The 17392-nt window shown below is 48.7% G+C and overlaps 1 protein-coding gene across 9 annotated transcripts in view; it reads right to left on the bottom strand.

Annotated features, from left to right (window-relative positions):
• Positions 1–17392, bottom strand: part of TEAD1 (TEA domain transcription factor 1) — a 270028-nt gene that overhangs the window by 56809 nt on the left and 195827 nt on the right. For 5 of the 9 annotated variants that reach the window (XM_043580691.1, XM_043580696.1, XM_043580695.1 and 2 more), the window contains 4 exons: positions 4184–4195; positions 3210–3344; positions 1778–1824; positions 840–901 (listed from right to left, as the gene is read on the bottom strand). In XM_043580691.1, the coding sequence (XP_043436626.1) occupies positions 840–901; positions 1778–1824; positions 3210–3344; positions 4184–4195 (256 nt within the window). The remainder of the gene's footprint in view (positions 1–839; positions 902–1777; positions 1825–3209; positions 3345–4183; positions 4196–17392) is intronic. The other 4 variants (XM_043580692.1, XM_043580697.1, XM_043580698.1 and 1 more) reach the window with 1 other exon arrangement.

Here is a 17392-nt window from a genome sequence, read left to right as displayed (position 1 = left end):
GCTTAACCAACTGAGCCACCCAGGCGCCCCCCAACCCCCAATCTCTTTTCCTAAGACTGTGGTCATGAGCACTACAGAATTCTCTCTCTCTCTCTCTCAGAATGTTCCATGGCGTCAGAAAAGAGGGTAACACATGAACACACATCCCATCTGGGGATAGTTCAGCTAAGTGACTCCAGGCGCACAGGTGGGGGATGGGGCAGGTACGCGGGCGAGATTTGGGTTTCCTGGTCAAGGCTTCCCTGGAAACTCTTCGTTAAAGAAAGGGTGCAAGGAACTGAAACCTACTGACATAAGGAAGGGTAAATAAACCCTATCTGCTCTCAAGACGTGGACTGCCCAATCCAGCCTATTTATGATGAGGAAGGAACCACCACAACTTCCCCTTCCAAGGGTGACCCAGGGTCTTGGCGAAAGTGATGGGCTTCCCTTTTCTTTCTTTTTTTTCTTCCCACTTTGCAATTGAGATATAATTGACATATCTAAATCTTCCTCCCTTTCTTTTTGTTAAGTAAATTCTCTGCCCAGTGTGGGACTTGAACTCATGACCCCAAGATCAAGAGTCACATGCTCTACTGACTGAGCCAGCCAGAAGTCCCTGGCTTTCCTTTTCTGTAAAAACCCATCTGAAGAGCTCCTGGGCGGAGACTGGGGGCACTGGACACATCCATGACCCTCCTGACTTCCAGCCTTAAGGAAAGTAGGGGTGAGGGAGGGGCACCCACGAACCTACAGAGTGGGGGTGGGGGTGGGGGTTGCACTGCCGTGGAACACAGTGTGACGGGCTGGCTGCCAGCTGCGTGGGACACTCTCCACGAGGGAGCCGCTGGGAGACTCACCTGGAATGGGGGCTGTGACCGCTGGCTGGATGGGGTAGGCCTGCTGCACGAAGGGCTTGACGCTGGGGGCGGAGGGGCGGACAGAGTCATAAATCGAGACTATAGCAGTGGCTACTCTACTCCCCAGGTCTTGCCTTGGCCTCCCAGTGCTGGGGCCCAACCTGCCACCCCCACACCCCCCCAATTAAGGTTCCCTGCTTGCAGGTGGTAGCACAGCCCAGGCAGAGCTCTGCCAAGACAGAGACAGTGACTCCCTCTGATTGAGACGGGCCAGCATGGTGCTGGGGACCCAACCATCAAGCCTCACACCGCTTCAGTGGGACAAGCTGGAGAGACCCCAGCACGATTCCCGTATGCTGTGACATCTACTGGACCCTCTCTTCTCGTCCCTGCCACGACCCAGGTCAGGGGTCACCACTCCCAGGCAAGGTTTGGGACGTGCTTCAGGCTCCTTCTCTTGGCCAAACAGCTCAAGTTCTTTTGAGAACAGGTGGGCAGGATTTCCTTTCTGTTTTTATCTCCAGACCACCCTCGGCTTCCAGTTTACAAGGCCCGCTTCAAGCAGGATGGTCTCTTAGCTGCCCTTACCACCAGGAAAGCCAGGATGGGCTGGGCTATAGGATCACCTCCACCGTCCTCTCTCAGGAAGGCACTTCTCAGGAAGACCCCGGGCTCTGCCCTCCAAAGCCATGAAGGGACGGGGCCTCTCTCCCTGTCTCCCGCTGGACACTAATACTTAAGGTGGCCGTGAGCTGGACTTAAGCAGTCTCTTTGCTGCTACTGGCCTCGGTGGATAATGGGAGATGACTCTGGCGATCTCAGGTTAAATCTCCTTTCTCCCGCAAGCCCCGAGGCAGAGTCATCCTAGAGAAATGCCACCCGGGGTTGGGCTGTGACTAGACCCTTGCCGTCACTGAGAAGCCCCTCCTTGCACTTACTCTTGTGAGGATCCCGGCTGCCCTGTTTGTATCATTCCTGGCCAGAACTAGAAGGCAAAACGCAAGAGGTGTCAGAATTAGGAGTTCACATCGAAGCACTGTTCGGGATGCCTACACGCTGCAACCCCTGCTAAAGACAGTGGGTTCAGACCCTCCATCAGCTGCACGGTGACCCTCTCTCGACGTAGATGTGGTCACCGATGTGCACACGATGGCAGTGGCATCCTTGGCCTGGCAGCCCAGGGCTCCCTGGAGCTCCTCCTCCAGATCAGTGCCCTGAGGGCAGGGACCAGGCAGCAGCTTCTCCACGTTCCCCTGACACCTAACAGAGATCTGGGCACATTACAGGTGGGCTCACAGATGTTCTGTCTGACTGCTTTATCCAGGCACACCCCTCACCCCCCTTCCCCCTCCCCTTCTCTTCCTCCATTCTTTTTTTTAATTTTTTTTTTAACGTTTATTTATTTTTGAGACAGAGAGAGACAGAGCATGAACCTGAGAGGGTCAGAGAGAGAGGGAGACACAGAATCTGAAACAGGCTCCAGGCTCTGAGCCATCAGCACAGAGCCTGACGCGGGGCTTGAACTCACGGACCGCGAGATCATGACCTGAGCCGAAGTCGGACACTTAACCAACTGAGCCACCCAGGCGCCCCTCTTCCTCCATTCTTAAACCCTCCCTGTGTGACGTTCTGTCTCCACAGCTCACGGCACCGCTGGGAGAGGACAAAGCTCTGAGCAAGAGGCCAAAAGCTCCGAGAAGCAATGCGGACACCTCCTTTGCTGTAAGCTTCCCTGAGGCTTCTGGTGCCTGCCGGCCCCTGCTGGAGAGGCGGCCTGTTAAAAGGAGTTGCAAAGGGAGGCATAAGGCTCCGGGTTTGAGTCCTGAGGTCACTATCTATGGGACTGTGATCAAATTTCCCAAATTCTTGTTACTCCGTAACCTCGTCTGCAAAACGGCAACAATAACTAGAACCGCTAAAGATGATTTCAAAGATTAATGGGATTGTAACAAACGTTCAACTTCTCAGCCCTTGGTAGGTGCAAAAGGAAAACGGTAACAGAATACTTTGTCCCTTTAGGGCTTAGTTCCCTTAAAGTGACCCCGAGGACACAGGAAAAGAGACGAAGGGCCAGGAAAAAAAGCAGAAGCAGCAGGTCACAACCCAGAAGGGCACTGGCAAAGTAATACCTAATCCCACGTCTGCAGGGACCAAGGATGCCTTCCTCTTCCTTTCTCTCCAGGCCCCCTCCCTCCTTCTCTCTCCCGCTCCTTCCCTCCCTTTTACCACTTTGCCCCCAGCAGCATCAGCTGGCCACAGGTAGTCCCTCCCTCCCCTACACGGGAGCCAAGAACAAGCGCCAGGTGGATGGCTTCACGCCCGGCCCCTCACCCCTGGGGGCCACCACTACAGGACCAGCTTGTGACTTACCCCCGGCGCCCCCGGGAAGGCGGGGCGTGGAATCCCAGGCAGCCCCAGCTTGTTGTGAATGGCGGTGGCCGAGACAATCTGTGCTGACGACATGGCGGCCATGTGCTGCAGGGCCTTATCCTTGGCAGTCTGATCCTTGAAGGTGACAGTGACACACAGACTTAATACAGAACACAGGGCTACCAGGCAGCTTCCACAGGCACAGCCACGAGCACATGGACTAAATACAGAGCCACAAGAGAGGCCGGAGAAGCAAACATGCATGGATAAATAAACACAGCCAGAAGGCTAAAACACACTCGACCTACCGTTAACTCTGAACCTTTACTGAGACTACCCAGTGGCAAGGTTTTATAAAAAAAAAAAAAAAAAAAAAATTTTTTTAAATCTGTTTTTCAACAGAATGGGAAGCCTCTGAGAAGAGTGGACAGCGTATTTATTTTTCCAGCTTCCAAAGGGAGATTTCTCCAATTACTTAACACATTCAAGGCAAGGGGCGGGGGGGAGGGGGGGGAAGGCCTTGCTTTTAAGCATACGGATGGGAGAAGGGGGCGTAAAGAGGGGTGGCTGTGGATCTGGGGTAGGACCATCCACAAGGTGCGGGCAGGCCCCATCAGTGTGCACAGTCACGGGGCCGCACTCCCAGGGGCTGCTGGAGTCATGCGAGGCCCAGAAGCCGTAGCAGACACCTGGTGAGGGGAGGTCGGGAGGCAGCAGGGCGGGCAGGGGGCCAGGACGGGGCCAAGCAGCATGCTGGCGGGGTGCATGCTTTCTCAGGTATCCCCACCATGGGGCTAAGGCCACACAGGTTCTCTCTACAGCCAAGAACGCAGGGGCTGCTACCGGGTAAGTGGTTTCTCCCTTCCCTGATGGGTCACTTCTAGAAAAGCCAAGGCTGATAACACAAAAGCTAGCCAAAAAGTCTGCCAAGCACAGCTAAAATACAGAATACTCAATGTGGTGAAAATACTTACCATGCTTGTTACCTGGATACAACAATAAACAATTTGTTAAAAGAATTGCGGACAAAAGCAGGGGCATTTTTCTTCTTTACTTAAAAAAATACATATATACTTATACAAACACAAAATATTGGGTACAATAAAATGCATAGGAGTGTGGGTCTTTTTTCACATTTTAGGAGGGATGTCTGACCCAGATAACTAGAAGGGCGATTACCAACCATTCCAACCTTTCAGAAACTACTCCCGACCCCCTTCGAGCTGGTTCTGTGGCTTCCCCAGTACAGATGGAGAAACGGTCAGGCAGGTCCTGATGGTACAGGCTTCATGCTTGGGAAACAAGTCAAGGTTCCTCCCGGCTGCTAACAGAAGGTCTATACAATCTATACCAGGCCCAGACTCCATCAGAGCAGGAACAAAATGGGGACAGTAAAGTAAAGACAGCACCCACCACGGCTGCCGTTTAGAGTCAGCCAGTGAGTGAAGGTCAAGGGGAACTGCAGGCTGAAACAGCCCTGACTTGGCTTCAATGTGTACAGATTTACCCAGAGGTGACACAGAAGCATGCGGAGGTGCCAAAGGCAAAGCCAAAAGGAGAAATTTAAACACGAACAAGCAAAAACCAGAAACAAAAAGCCCCCCAAAGCCTACAAAATAACTACTAGGGGCTTTTAAGAAAGATCAAATTAGGTGCTCCCGAGGTATAGACAGACATCACTCTGCCCCGTAATTGCCAGAACACGGCGTGAATTTGCAAAAAGCTTATGCTGCCCCTTGACAAAGAGCCTAACACTTGCATAAAATTTGACACTTGTCACATTTCTCTGGCTCTCAACTGAAAAAGTAAGGAGCCTCATGTTGCAGCTTTTTGGCTGGCACACGGTCATTATGGTCATCTCGAAAGACACGTGCTACAGCTGAATGGCACCACAAAGGGCCCAGGAAGCCCGCAGGATTGCTCGTCCCCAGTGGAATGGCACTGGGGGACTAGAGTGGTGCTTTACTGCCTCTGGTCAGATGACATTCTTTGAGCTGAGCCTCCATTTGCTAATTTGCTGAAGGCTCTACCTAAAGCTAGCTTTCTCGGTCAACATTTTTGCTTCCTTCCTTCTCCTTCTCTCTCTCTCTTTTTTTTTTTTTTTTAAAGATCTGAATCATTTCAGATACCGTGATGCTTGTAAAAGACAAAATCATGATGATGGTGGAATAAACTGACTAGGTGTATAAGTTCCCTAAACCCAGCTGAGCCTGACACACACACAGATCCCAGCTCCAGTCCATCTGTTCCTACCTAGCTGGTCCCGTGGTTTCACCTGCCACCTGCCCCCTCATCATCCCCGCAGAAGGTGATCCACATGTGTGAACAGAAAACCCGGCTCTAGTCACACTACAGCCCATCTCCGTCAGAAGTGCCCTGACATGAATACAAACACATCAGTTTTCTTCTGGGCCCATCACTTTGTACTCCAGCCCTGAAGCCACCTAGCCCCTAATGAGAGGTTACGAACGCCTCTCAAGGTGATTTCTGAACTGAAGTAATGCCACAGGTCTCACCACAGGCGCCTTCCACTGAGAGGAACAAGCCTCACAGCTTCTCTGGGGCCCAGGCTAGGGGAGCTGGGACAGCGCAGCCCAGACTTCTCGCAGGCCTGGCTGATGCAAATTCTGAGGAATTACTACAAAAGATCTGTGGGCTTGGCTCTATCCCAAAAGCACCATCCTCGCGCCTGCGGGGCTCGGCTGGCTAAGCGTCCGACTCTTGACTTTGGCTCAGGTCATGATCTCAAGGTTCCCGAGTTCGAGCCCCGAATCGGGCTCAGTGCTGACAGCACGGAGCTGGTTTGGGATTCTCTCTCCCTCCCTCAAAAATAAATAAAAACTTTTTCTCTCTCTCAAAATAAATAAAAACTTCAAACAATTTTTTTTTTTTTAATTTCAAATGCACGTCATGGGCCCCTTTCAGACCTGAGAGTCCCCTGTTGATGAAATGCTGATGACGGGGGTGATTTGGCACACCCAGATACAGTGTGTTTGCACACGCTCGGGTGGATGGAAGGACTCAAGAATTAAAAGTCCAGGTCCAAAGAGAAAGGACTCCCCCACATCTCCATGGCCCATTTTTATTCTACTAGAGGTGCTGGAGATGTTCCCGTGTGCTGCGCTGACTGAAAAGTTCTTCGAAAAGCTCATGAAAGTTTGATGCTTTTTTTTTTTTTTTTTTTTTTTTTTAAAGGAAATCAGTCAAGGAGGAAAGGAGAAAAGTCACCAGCTTTTGTATGTCACACAGCTTCGGAACATGGCCGTTTCCTTTTGCTAAACATCGTAAGGTTGGACTCTTACTGCCCAGCGTTCCAGGACGTGCCTGAATGGGACACACGTCCGGAAGCAGGAGAGCAAATCAGTGGTTCCTAGCTCACCAAGTTGTTCCGTGCCAGTAATAGGAGCCTCTCCAGGCTGGCTTGAACCTGCCTCGGCGTGACGGTAGTGGGTTGCGTTACCTTGGGCAAGTCATTGAATGCTCTAATTTTCTTCATCTATGAAACAGAGTTGTACTTTATTCTCTAAAGCCTTTCTGGCTCCAAAAGTATTTGTGGCGATGAGTGTGAGTTCCATTTATAAGCAAATACGTCTTAACACACACAGCCGGAAACCACCGGCGAAAAGACAGTAAGATGTTAAAATTTGGGCAGCTCCTGGCCACCTATCCTAACAGAGAGAAAGCCAAGCGTGGAGAGGAAATTTTATCTCAAGTAGAGGTTCTTTCTGCACTTGACCTAGCTATTTGAGAATAGGCAATTTTCTGCAAATGGACTAAAATGTCTATACCTCTGATTTCCTACCTTTTGAAGTGGAGACACTCTACCTACTCATCTAATTTTAGAACATCTCCCCGTTTATCTATGATATATATTTGAAAATTAAAAGGATTAAATTTTATTATTTAAAATCTAAAGCAACCCTGCAGATAAAAAGCACGGCAAGCAAGATCCTGAAATCAGAACCGACAGCCTGGCTGTTGACCCACTTAATCTGAAATGGGAGTACGGAATGATGCCAAGCTGAGAGATTTCAATGGAAGGGACTCTAAATTGTCATTTGCAGCCTAGAGATACAAGCCTGGCTTGGAAGAAATTATAACTCTAAGTGTCAGACCTGAGTAAATTGCTTCTCTGTGTCACTCTGGTCTAATATCCTGGACTTTTGGGGCGTCCCACTCCATCCTTACCACTCACCCCAGAATAAAGGGGGCAGGGCGGTTGTTAATCTACCCAAATAACTGACGCTTAAGTAAGTTCAAAAATATACGTTACACTTGTACATCAGAATACTTTTATTCTAAGATGTTTTCACACCAACATTTCTGAAATGTGGATGAGATTTACAAAGGACAAGCACCCTGTTTTATCGTGAAAAACTGTTACTAAGTCAATATCAAGTTGCGGTCTGTGATGTCTTACAGGACGGGAAATACTCTGAGTGTGTGCGTGTCTATACGTGACCTTGCATGAACAAGAACACCGTGTCCTAGCAAAAAGCCTGGACAACTTCACACCGAGGCCTCATTACTGATTTTAAGTCCCTCCATCCCTAAGATTACGAAGAATGAGGCCACAAAAAAGCTGAATATTTGGGGAATGGAGAATAAAAGGCAAATCTCCTTTTCCAACTGAATCCTAACTCAAGCCCATGGTCTGAAATGTGCAAAATATTTACGGAGCAGGAAACACGGGGGCTTTAAGAACAAATGGCCCGTCTGTCCGAAGAATGAGGTCAGACACAGCACTGTGCCGAGGGATGCAGGTCTCAGAACCCACTCGACTTTCTTCCTTGTCCAATTTCTGGCACGCCATGCTGTCAATGGCCTTCCCTGCCTCAGCCACACGGGGTCCAGCAGGCTGTGTCATGCATAAACTCCTCAGCCTGAAGCCTTCCAAACTGTTATTGCCACTTAGTAAACAGGCTTTCATATTTCATGAAGCAGAGCAAGGCTGCTGCTATACCTCTGGGTTCCACAGACTGCCTCCTCGTTATGGTTTAAATGTGCACGATGTTTGGAAAGTGTCTACAGTGTAATATACGTGACAGGAAGGTGGCCAGTGTCACAAATGCACATGGCTGAAGCAGTGCACTCTTCAGACTCCAGGACATGTGATGAATCAGTCTCCAGACAGTATGGGAGTCTTATTCCCACTTTCCTCTGCTTCCTTGGCTTTTGATTACTCTGAGGAATCAATTCTCTTATTGTTTTCCAGCACTAGCCATCAACAACGTTAAAGATAATATAAAGTTCACAAGCTTGCAAGTATAATATTATAGCTGTTATATATGGCATTTTAATGAACAGCATACTAAATCAATATACTCCAGTTTGTTCAAGGGCTGTCAATTTAAAACTTAAAGACTCCAATCTACTTTATTAGTAAGAAAGTCCACTGATACACCAGGAAAAATAGGCAACGTTGGAAAAAAAGACCACGGACTCAAAATCTCTGGATAGCTCTTAAATGTTTTTCCCCAAGTGCACTTTTCCCAGCAATACAAAAATACAGTACAGGAGAGGAAAGATAGCAATTTGCTTGCAAAACCACTTTTTTCAGGAAAAGACAAAACACAGGATGCTCTCCTAAAAAGTCATTTTGCAGATGTTGCTTTCACCTTGCACTATGTGGATTCACATGACCTCTGTGATTATTAGCGCTAGCCCCTGAGTACATAAAACATCGCAAATCTGTAGGATGGTTTGGGAGAAAAGATGGAGGGCACTTGAATTTTTCTAGCCATGATCCCTAATTTACTTATTATTAGTGAAAGCAGGAGTAAATACAAAAGGGGGCTATTTCGGTCGGGCAACAGCTAATGCCAGGGGGGGAAGGCACATTCATACTTCTCCCGACTTGCCATGTAATGAGTAGCAATTAATTCATCTTATTGTATTTCCAAATGCCAGAGACTCCATTCACATCAAAGAAAAAATTTTCAAGGCTTTTACTATTGTTCATTTTTAAATGTACTAAGCTATATTTAGTATTTTATAATTGTCAATAGGGTTTCCTTTAATTTTGATGTGGGGCTTAGCATCATAAAAGATTGTAGATGAGGATCCAGGTGATTTATAGGTGTGCCTGACAACACTACCAGGAAACCTATCATTGAGGTCAGCTAAAGCTAGGTCTGGGTGCTGGGGAAAAGGCAACCTTCTGACCATAGCCTCCTTTCCCCCGGGAGGTGACAGTAAGAGGCAGGAAGTAAATCTCTCCCAAGGAGCCAGAGGAACCCACGCAGGCAGCAGGCTCTAGTTTGGCTCCAGACTGAGTTCCAGCTCCCACCACTCATCTGCTGTTTAATTCAAATATACAGAAGTGCCTGGGTGGCTGAGTCGGTTAGCATCCACCTTTGGCTCAGGTCACGATCTCACGGTTCATGGGTTCAAGCCCTGCGTCGGGCTCTGTGCTGACAGCTTGGGAGTCTGGAGCCTGCTTTGGATTCTGTGGCTCCCTTTCTCTCTCTGCCCCTCCCTGGCTCATACTCTCTCTGTCTCTGTCTGTCTCTCTCTCTCTCAAAATAAAGAAACATTTTAAAAGATTAAAATTAAATAATTCAAACATACAGACACGATGAACAGTGAGAGATGATGTGAAAGCATCTTGAGTCAGAGAAATGAGCCCTCATCCTTGACCAGTATTCTTTGGGCAGAGCTGCATGACATCATGTGAAGAGTTTGGGCTTTGGTGCTAAATGCAGATCAAATGCAGACTTGGGACCCTGGGTAAGTCACCTGGCCATTGAGCATCTGCTTCCTCATTTGTAAAGTGAGGCCGAGAACAGCGCCTTCAGGACTGCTTTGGGAATTGCATTAAGCACTCCCCAGGGTGCCCGCAGCCTTGCCATTCAGTGAACTTGCAGTCTCTGGGGCGCATGTGACCCGAAATGCTTAAGACACCCTGGCCCCGATCACATGAACTTTCAGCTCTCTGGTAGTCTAGAGCATCGTAGACACTGGGGGCCGATTAACAACGGGATTTCTCTAGCAAGCGATAAAAACGGAGAATGAGGGTGTTTCCGTTGCCCTTAAAAAGAAAATCCAGCCCTGGCTCAGTTCACACAGAAAGGTGAATGCATTCAGCCCTCTGTTTACACTGTGAGTTCCGCATCACCACACGGTTGATAAGAGGTTCTAATTCCAACACACCCAAGCCCGAGAAATAAACGGTCTCCACCCTTAGCTTGAACTCAGGTAAATTAAAAACAAGGCAGAGAAAATATCACTGGGGAGAGAGGGTGAGTGCAAAAGAACCCCCTGAGGATCGGAAGGTATCAGGAAGGTGCTGCGTCATTTCCCAAATCCTGCGGCCGAGCCAACTGTCTCAGGACTGGCGCCGGGACAAAGGAGGCTGTGGTTTCAGGCTTCCGTGGCCGTGTGTACCGCTGACAGCCATCGCCTGAAGGAGCGGGGTGGCTCAGCAGGCCACGGGGAGCACCGTGGGTGAAGTGAGGCGTGTCTCCCCTGTGGACGGGCCCATTCGTGGCCGGCATCGGTGGTGACACAACCGGGAGGTAGCCTTGTGAAGTGCAGCAACGCCCCCAGAGAAGTTCCTGAACTCTCCGCGAGAATTAAATCAACAATTTGAACTTTAAGCTCTCTGCTTATTGGAAGGAACGGCAGATTGGGAAGAATGGCCTGCTCAGAAATCAAATCACAAAAGGCCACCAGGGTGAGGATGAGGAAAACGGCCCCGGGGAGCACATGTAGCTCGTAAATTAGTCACCAACGACTGGACGCAATCGGACACTCGCGGGCCCTTTTCTGCTCTCGTGGCATGACGCAATGTCAGCAAGTACTGGCTTTTCTTCAGTGCGAGTCCAGAGCTGGACATGAACACGTCCACCGCCTAAGATGTATTCCTGCTGAGGTCAGGGCAGAATGAAGAAGCCCTCTTTTCCTCGGAGTACCGTCTGGACTTGGGCACTCCAGACCCCAGGAGGCCCGGCCCACCTTCTCAGGAAGATGACGACGGTCCACAGGGGGTGGGTGGTCTGCAGGTCGCCTTTCTGCGGCCGCCAGGGAGGGGAAGCCTCTGGGCAGGGACTGGACAACCCCTCGAGGCAACTGAACATCCCGAGATAAGAGACTCGGAGGAGGAAGCTCGAAGTAGGAACCCTAAGCAGCAAAGAGAGACTGCTTCGTGTGTGGACCACACTTCTGCGTTCTTTTTATAGGCTGGGATAATAAATCGCTGCGCTTCCAAAAAAAAAAAGGGGGGGGCTAATGGCCTCTTGGGCAATTAATGGTGAGCGAAATAATTCAAAGTAGAGAATAACTTCTAGAGCTGTGGGCCAGGCTCGGGACCACGCCGCACGCTGTCTTCTCTGACAGGCTGCCGCTTCTCCACTGCTCGGCCGGAGATCGCAGTGAGGGGCTAACCTGCGGGTGAGGAGGAGACGCGCGACAACAAATGAACCTGCTCTGGGTGACATCTGCAGGTGCAGCTGGTGACACGAGGTCCGAGGGAGGAAAGTCGGCATCCTTGGAATTGCTAAAGGCACGTTCCACCGATCCACAGGTCCTTCCCATGCTGTACCTGCGTGGCTCCATCTTTACCTTGTAACTACCATCAGGCCTAGTTACAAAGCCGTGTGTCACCTACAACCACCCCAGAGCCTGTTAGAGCAGTGGGTTCAAAAGGATTTTGTCTGGGCAGGGACCACAACATGGCACGCCCAGTGCTGCGGAACGATTCCCTCAAAGCTAATAAGCTCCCTCTTAGACCCCCAGTTAGCGCTCTGATTTGTCTCTTAAGGCCCGTTAGCCCAAGAAGATTGAATCAGAAAATAAAACACTGCAAAGTGTATGCTTAACGTCCAAAATTCTGGCACTCTGGTCACAAGTGCCTTGCATTTCCTTATCCATTTTAGCAGGCTCTTGAATCTCAACGGGACTCCGCCAACCCCTTCACCCCTTCTTCCTACTGGCCCGGCTTCTCTGCTCCTGGTTCTTTGTCTCCTCACAGCACTCCTCAACTACCTCAACCATCCCCTCGATCTGCTTGCCCCTTGCAGCCCTCCCTTGTGCTTACAGTCTGGGGCCAAGGCCATCCCAAATGGCTAGCCAAGTCTATCTTGGTTTAGGCCTCTACATACATTATTAATTTCTTAAGTTTATTTATTTATTTTGGGAGAGGGAGAGTGTGAGAGTGAGCAAGCAGGGGAGGGGCAGAGAGAGAGGGAGAGAGAGGGTCCCAAGCAGGCTCCATGCTGTCAGTGCAGAGCCTAATGTGGGCTCGAACTCACAAACCGTGAGATCGTGACCTGGGCTGAGATCAAGAGTCGGACGTTTTACTGACTGAGCCACCCAGGCACCTCTAGGCTGCTTTGCATAAACAAAATGTCTCATGTTGGTGCCAATGGCTTTAGCACAAATTCAGAGTAAACGATGGATACAAATCTAGACTCATTTTAGGACAGGGGCAAAAGGAGAAAATAGTTTTCACTGGATTTATTTTCTTAGGGAAATAAATGGCAAGGAAAGATACCATTGCTGGGAGGTGGGGAGAAGAAGGAGATTGTGATTGGCTGGGGAAAGAGGTTGGGGAGAGGAAATTAGAAAAAGAATACCGTTTTGCCATTTGATTTCTTCCACTGGAAAAAAAAAATGAAGAGAAATACATCATAATGAAAATGATCATTTCTGGTTGGTAGAAACAAATATTTTATAGTAACTCTCTTCACTTTTTCATGTTGTCCTATTTAAAATACAGCAGGAAGAAACTCGTAGTTAACTGATGCATCCCCTCAGTGAACTGCCATTACTTTAAGAGAACCCAACCTTCAATAACCTATATGTTCAATGCTGCTATTGAAAAGTGTACACTTTTCAGACTTAGTAAGGAGAGAAGTTTTAAACATCATTTACTCTTTAAAAAACATCAAGGAAGGAAGAGAGCATAGCAGTCGAGGGGACAGGAGCGGGAGCCAGCTGAAGAGACTGTGTGTGTGTGTGTGTGTGTGTGTGTGTGTGTGTGGCTGCCCCTGGTCCAGGTCAGCACCCCTCTCACTCAGATCCTACAGCAGTCCCTGAATTAGGCTCCCTGCCTCCAGCTCTGCCTCCCCCTAGCCACCCATCTGAAAAGGGTGGGAGAGAACTTTCCAGCCCAGAGCACATCCCACGGCTCAGAGATGAACCTCATTCTCTCACAGAGGATCTGGGACCTTTCTGTTGGGCTTGCCCAGGTCCATCCTGTGCCTCCAAGTAATAGTGTTTTTCATGGTTCCCCAAACACCCCGATATCTCAGGGGAACTGTCTTCCTTTCTCAGTGCCCAGTTCTAACAGCACGCCCTCCCCAAGTCTTTCTTTAATTCTACACTCAGAGCTGACCACTCTTTTCACTGGAGTCTTTGCACCACTCTGTTCAATTTCCACTGCAGAGCCCCCTAGTTGGGGAGCAGTCTCCTGGATATCTAGTATTTCCCCAATTGTGGCCAGAAACAACAGAAATGTTAAGTGTTCCTCAAGAACAGAGATTGCTAATTCGATTCTCTATGCCCGACATGTACTCGAGGGTCTAGAACACTGGGTTCTCCATGTAAAGTTTGCTGTGCTTTATGAAGTTCCAATCTCCGTGGAAATCTTAAATGTCCACAAAATGAAAACAAATTTTGTTATGACAGCTAAAACTAAAGTCCACACATTTTGGGGGTGATCTGGTTTACGAGCAAGCACTCTGAGAACCATTTCTGCACTAGCAGAAGAGTAAGGCTGACCTTTGGGTCTCATTCTAACAGATTTTCAAGAGCATGACTTTTGTAGTAAGGATGACTCATCCTTAATTGGGACATGAGCATGACCACGCTCTTCTTGAGTCTGGTTTCTTCACAGGAATATGGCAGAACCGGCTGCCAAACATGGACTGTCCTGTAAAGGCTGCAGGGACAGTGGAGAGTCACCTCTTTTTCCCTTTGCCTAAGGCAGTGTGGTTTTCAAACTGTATTCAGTGGAACACCCCAAGAGGCCATTGCTAAGGCTAAAAGAGCATGAGCCCCAATTAAAATAGTTTACTCATTTATATATGAAATGCTTCAACAAAGATTTCAACCTGAAACACGAGTTTGCAGCTTAAAAAAAGGCTGGAAAGTCACCAGCCTAAAGAATTCGACCGCACCCTTCCCCAGGAAGGAGGGAGGCTTAGAGGCAGGAGGGCTCCCATGGAAGCCACGCCTGGCGGCGGCCCCAGGTGTAAGCAAACCACTTTTTCAGACTCCAAGGGAGGCCAGAGGGATGAAGCCTGGCTTCGTTCTCTTTAAGGAGGGCCTCTGTCCACCCCAGAGAACACAAATCCTTGACTTCTGAGCACATAGGAAAAAGGCCCAGCAGCGGGGCTGAAGCAGGCGGGGCAGGCCATCAGCCACCTTCTCCGGCGAACCTGGCTACATCTTCCCAGGCAAAGCACGGCGTCTCTTTTTGAAGTCTGGACCCTCGCTGCCGCCCCCACGGCCCGCCCAGAAGCTATCGCTGTTGTCTGCGGGGATGACTTCAACCTTCCACAGCGAGTCTGCCTCGTTAATGAGCGTGGGAGGCCAAGGCAATGTGGCCGTCAGCCTGACCCCACAACGAACTCAGTGCTCACCCCTGCCTCCCACGAACATGCTGGGAGACACCAGACCTGAAGGGGAAAGCACGGATAAGCCAATGAGACCTACCTCTCCTGACGAGCCCACTGCCTGCCTGGTAATGGCTGGTTGGGAAGGCTGAGGAAGGCATCCCTCACATCAAATGCCCACGGGAAGGCGAAGGCAGCAACATGTCCACTGGCTGTCACCTGCCAGTCTGGTGACAGCCAGTCTCACTCATTCTCCTCGGCTGGCCTAATGCCCTCTGGGTGGTGACACAGCGGCTCTGCGACTAGGACCTCACTGCCCTGAACTACGGATAATCACCACAGTGCCAATCATACATTAGGTCCACATTCTGACCAAGGGCTCGAAGTTCACAATTCGCCTTGTTTCTAAAGTTTGGGTGCCGAAGAGAGGGCTGGTGGTCAGAACTGCACGCCCAGCTCCGAGGGACACGAGGAGGGGGGGGGCGGCACAGCGCGTGCTGGCACAAGACCTTCTGCTTGAGAACACTCTCCCATCTCCACTGGAGGAAACCCCGCCTCAAAGATCGGTGGGGTAGGCATCAGAAAGACCGGAGTTCAAATCTTGGCAGCGACGTGTGCTGGGCTTGGTAGCTTTGGGCAAACCAACTGACCTCCTGGCTTCTTAAATATTATCCCTCAAAATCTGAATAATGGAACTCACTTTGGAGTGAGCTTACTGAATGAGAGGACACGTAACAGACTTTGCATACACTCACTCGGTCTTTGCATTCCCCAACAGCAGCACCGTTGCTGTGCAGCCCGTCCCTGGGATTCCCTCCACGTTTTCTCCGGGTGCTTTCTGCTAACACTCATCCGACAGTGCCCTCTATTCCGCATTCCTATTTCCACGGCCAGCTCTGTGAATAGGGGGCTGACTGTTAACTGCCCACCGTGATGGACACCATGCCTGGAGCACTCCACTGGTATTAGCTGATGGGAAGAACAAAGGCCTCCCTTTTCCCAAGAATAATGTGGTAGGGAGGAAGGAAAGGAACCGCAAGAAGATGGAGGTGGTTCTTGGAGCTGAAACGCTGAGCCGGTTGCTACCCTACTGCCTCTGTTTCCACCTCCTCCCTGTGTCTGTCCCAAAGGAGAGTGGGCCAAGGCTGAAAGGAGGGGGAAAAATTGTCTTTTTTTTTTTTTTAATAAGAACGAACACAAATACAACAACTGTGTTTGCATGATGTACATGTACGTATAAAGTACTGGTAAAGTGTTTCCACGGAGGAAGGCTCTCAAAATCCCTGAATAAGAAAACGAGTACTTCCGATATCCCATGGGGCTCCCTTCTGGGCAGGAGAGCTTAATTCATCACGTACAGGGCTTTTGGTCCAGGGCTGTGTGCCCTGGGCGAGCATGTAGGAACCACACAGACGGTACAGAAATAGAGCAATTCATAACATCGCGGATGGAAACACAGAATGGATGTCTGTAAACTTGTTTGAACATCATTAATTCGTTAGCGCAGAGAAACTAGATACAGAGTCAGAACTTGAGCGAACGCTGGGGGAGTTACATCCACATAGAGAGGACGGCGCCTTTGGTTAAAAAGCAAGATCTGTGAAGTTATCTTAATCTTCCAACTGCTCAGCCAGTCAGCTAAAAGCCAGCCACCATCAGCCACACGTGCGAGCGAGCCAGCATGCAGCCCACTGCAGAGGGCCACCAAATGCTCCTTCCTGGTCGCTAGTCCTGTTCCACAGCCAGCCTTGTTTGCATAAAAAAAAAAAAAAAAGTTGGAGGACTTTGGGAAGGATCCCAGTGTTCAGCATTCAGTGCTGTGAAATCGCACTTGGTTCTTTAGGTTTAGAACAAAAACAAATTTAATTAATGTATGGAAAAAATCAAAATGGAACAACAACAAAAAAAGGCATGTGGGAAGGGCAACAAGATGGGCCACAAATTCATTTTTATTATAAAGTAAAGCTCTTCTATGTAAACCATAATTCCTTTGCATTTTTAAAATGGGGCATTATGGAAAGAAAAAGTCACTTATCTTTTACTACAAATTTTGGCAGGGGAGAAAATACGGAGAACTTGCATTTTAAAAATCTCAATGCCTCCCTTTTTGCTGTGAAATATATTTTCAGAGACTAGAAAATGAGACACATGGAAAAAACAATTAAAGTAAACTCAAGTAGAAACGGAACTGCAAACACGGATTTGATTAAGAGCCTTCCCATCTCTTAAGATTTTTTTAAAGGCCTCACCTCAAATTTCTTTTTTAATAACAGAGCTGTACCCTTAAAAAACAAGATTGAGCAACGTGGAAGAAATCTGGCAGAAAATACTGTCTGTTTTGAAAGAATACTTGAAAAATTACATGAAAAGACATCTTTTTTCATAAGTATTCTCTAAAATACATAACAGGTACAAAAAAATGACTTCTAAATATTTTTTTAAAGTAATCATGAGAACTACTCTAGAAGTGATGCATTTTATTTTACTTTATTACTTTTTTTTTTTTTTTTTACAATTTCTACGCTAACTTTGTGTCTCTGGACTTTTTTTCCTCTCCCAGCCCAGGGCTGTTTGGTGGACATTTGAAGGTTAAAAAAAAAAAATCATGTTTCTGAGCTGAAAAGT

This window comes from Prionailurus bengalensis, chromosome D1 (genome assembly GCF_016509475.1).
Source record: "Prionailurus bengalensis isolate Pbe53 chromosome D1, Fcat_Pben_1.1_paternal_pri, whole genome shotgun sequence".
NCBI classification, from domain to species: Eukaryota; Metazoa; Chordata; class Mammalia; order Carnivora; family Felidae; genus Prionailurus; species Prionailurus bengalensis.
This window is presented reverse-complemented; position numbering and strand designations above follow the sequence as displayed.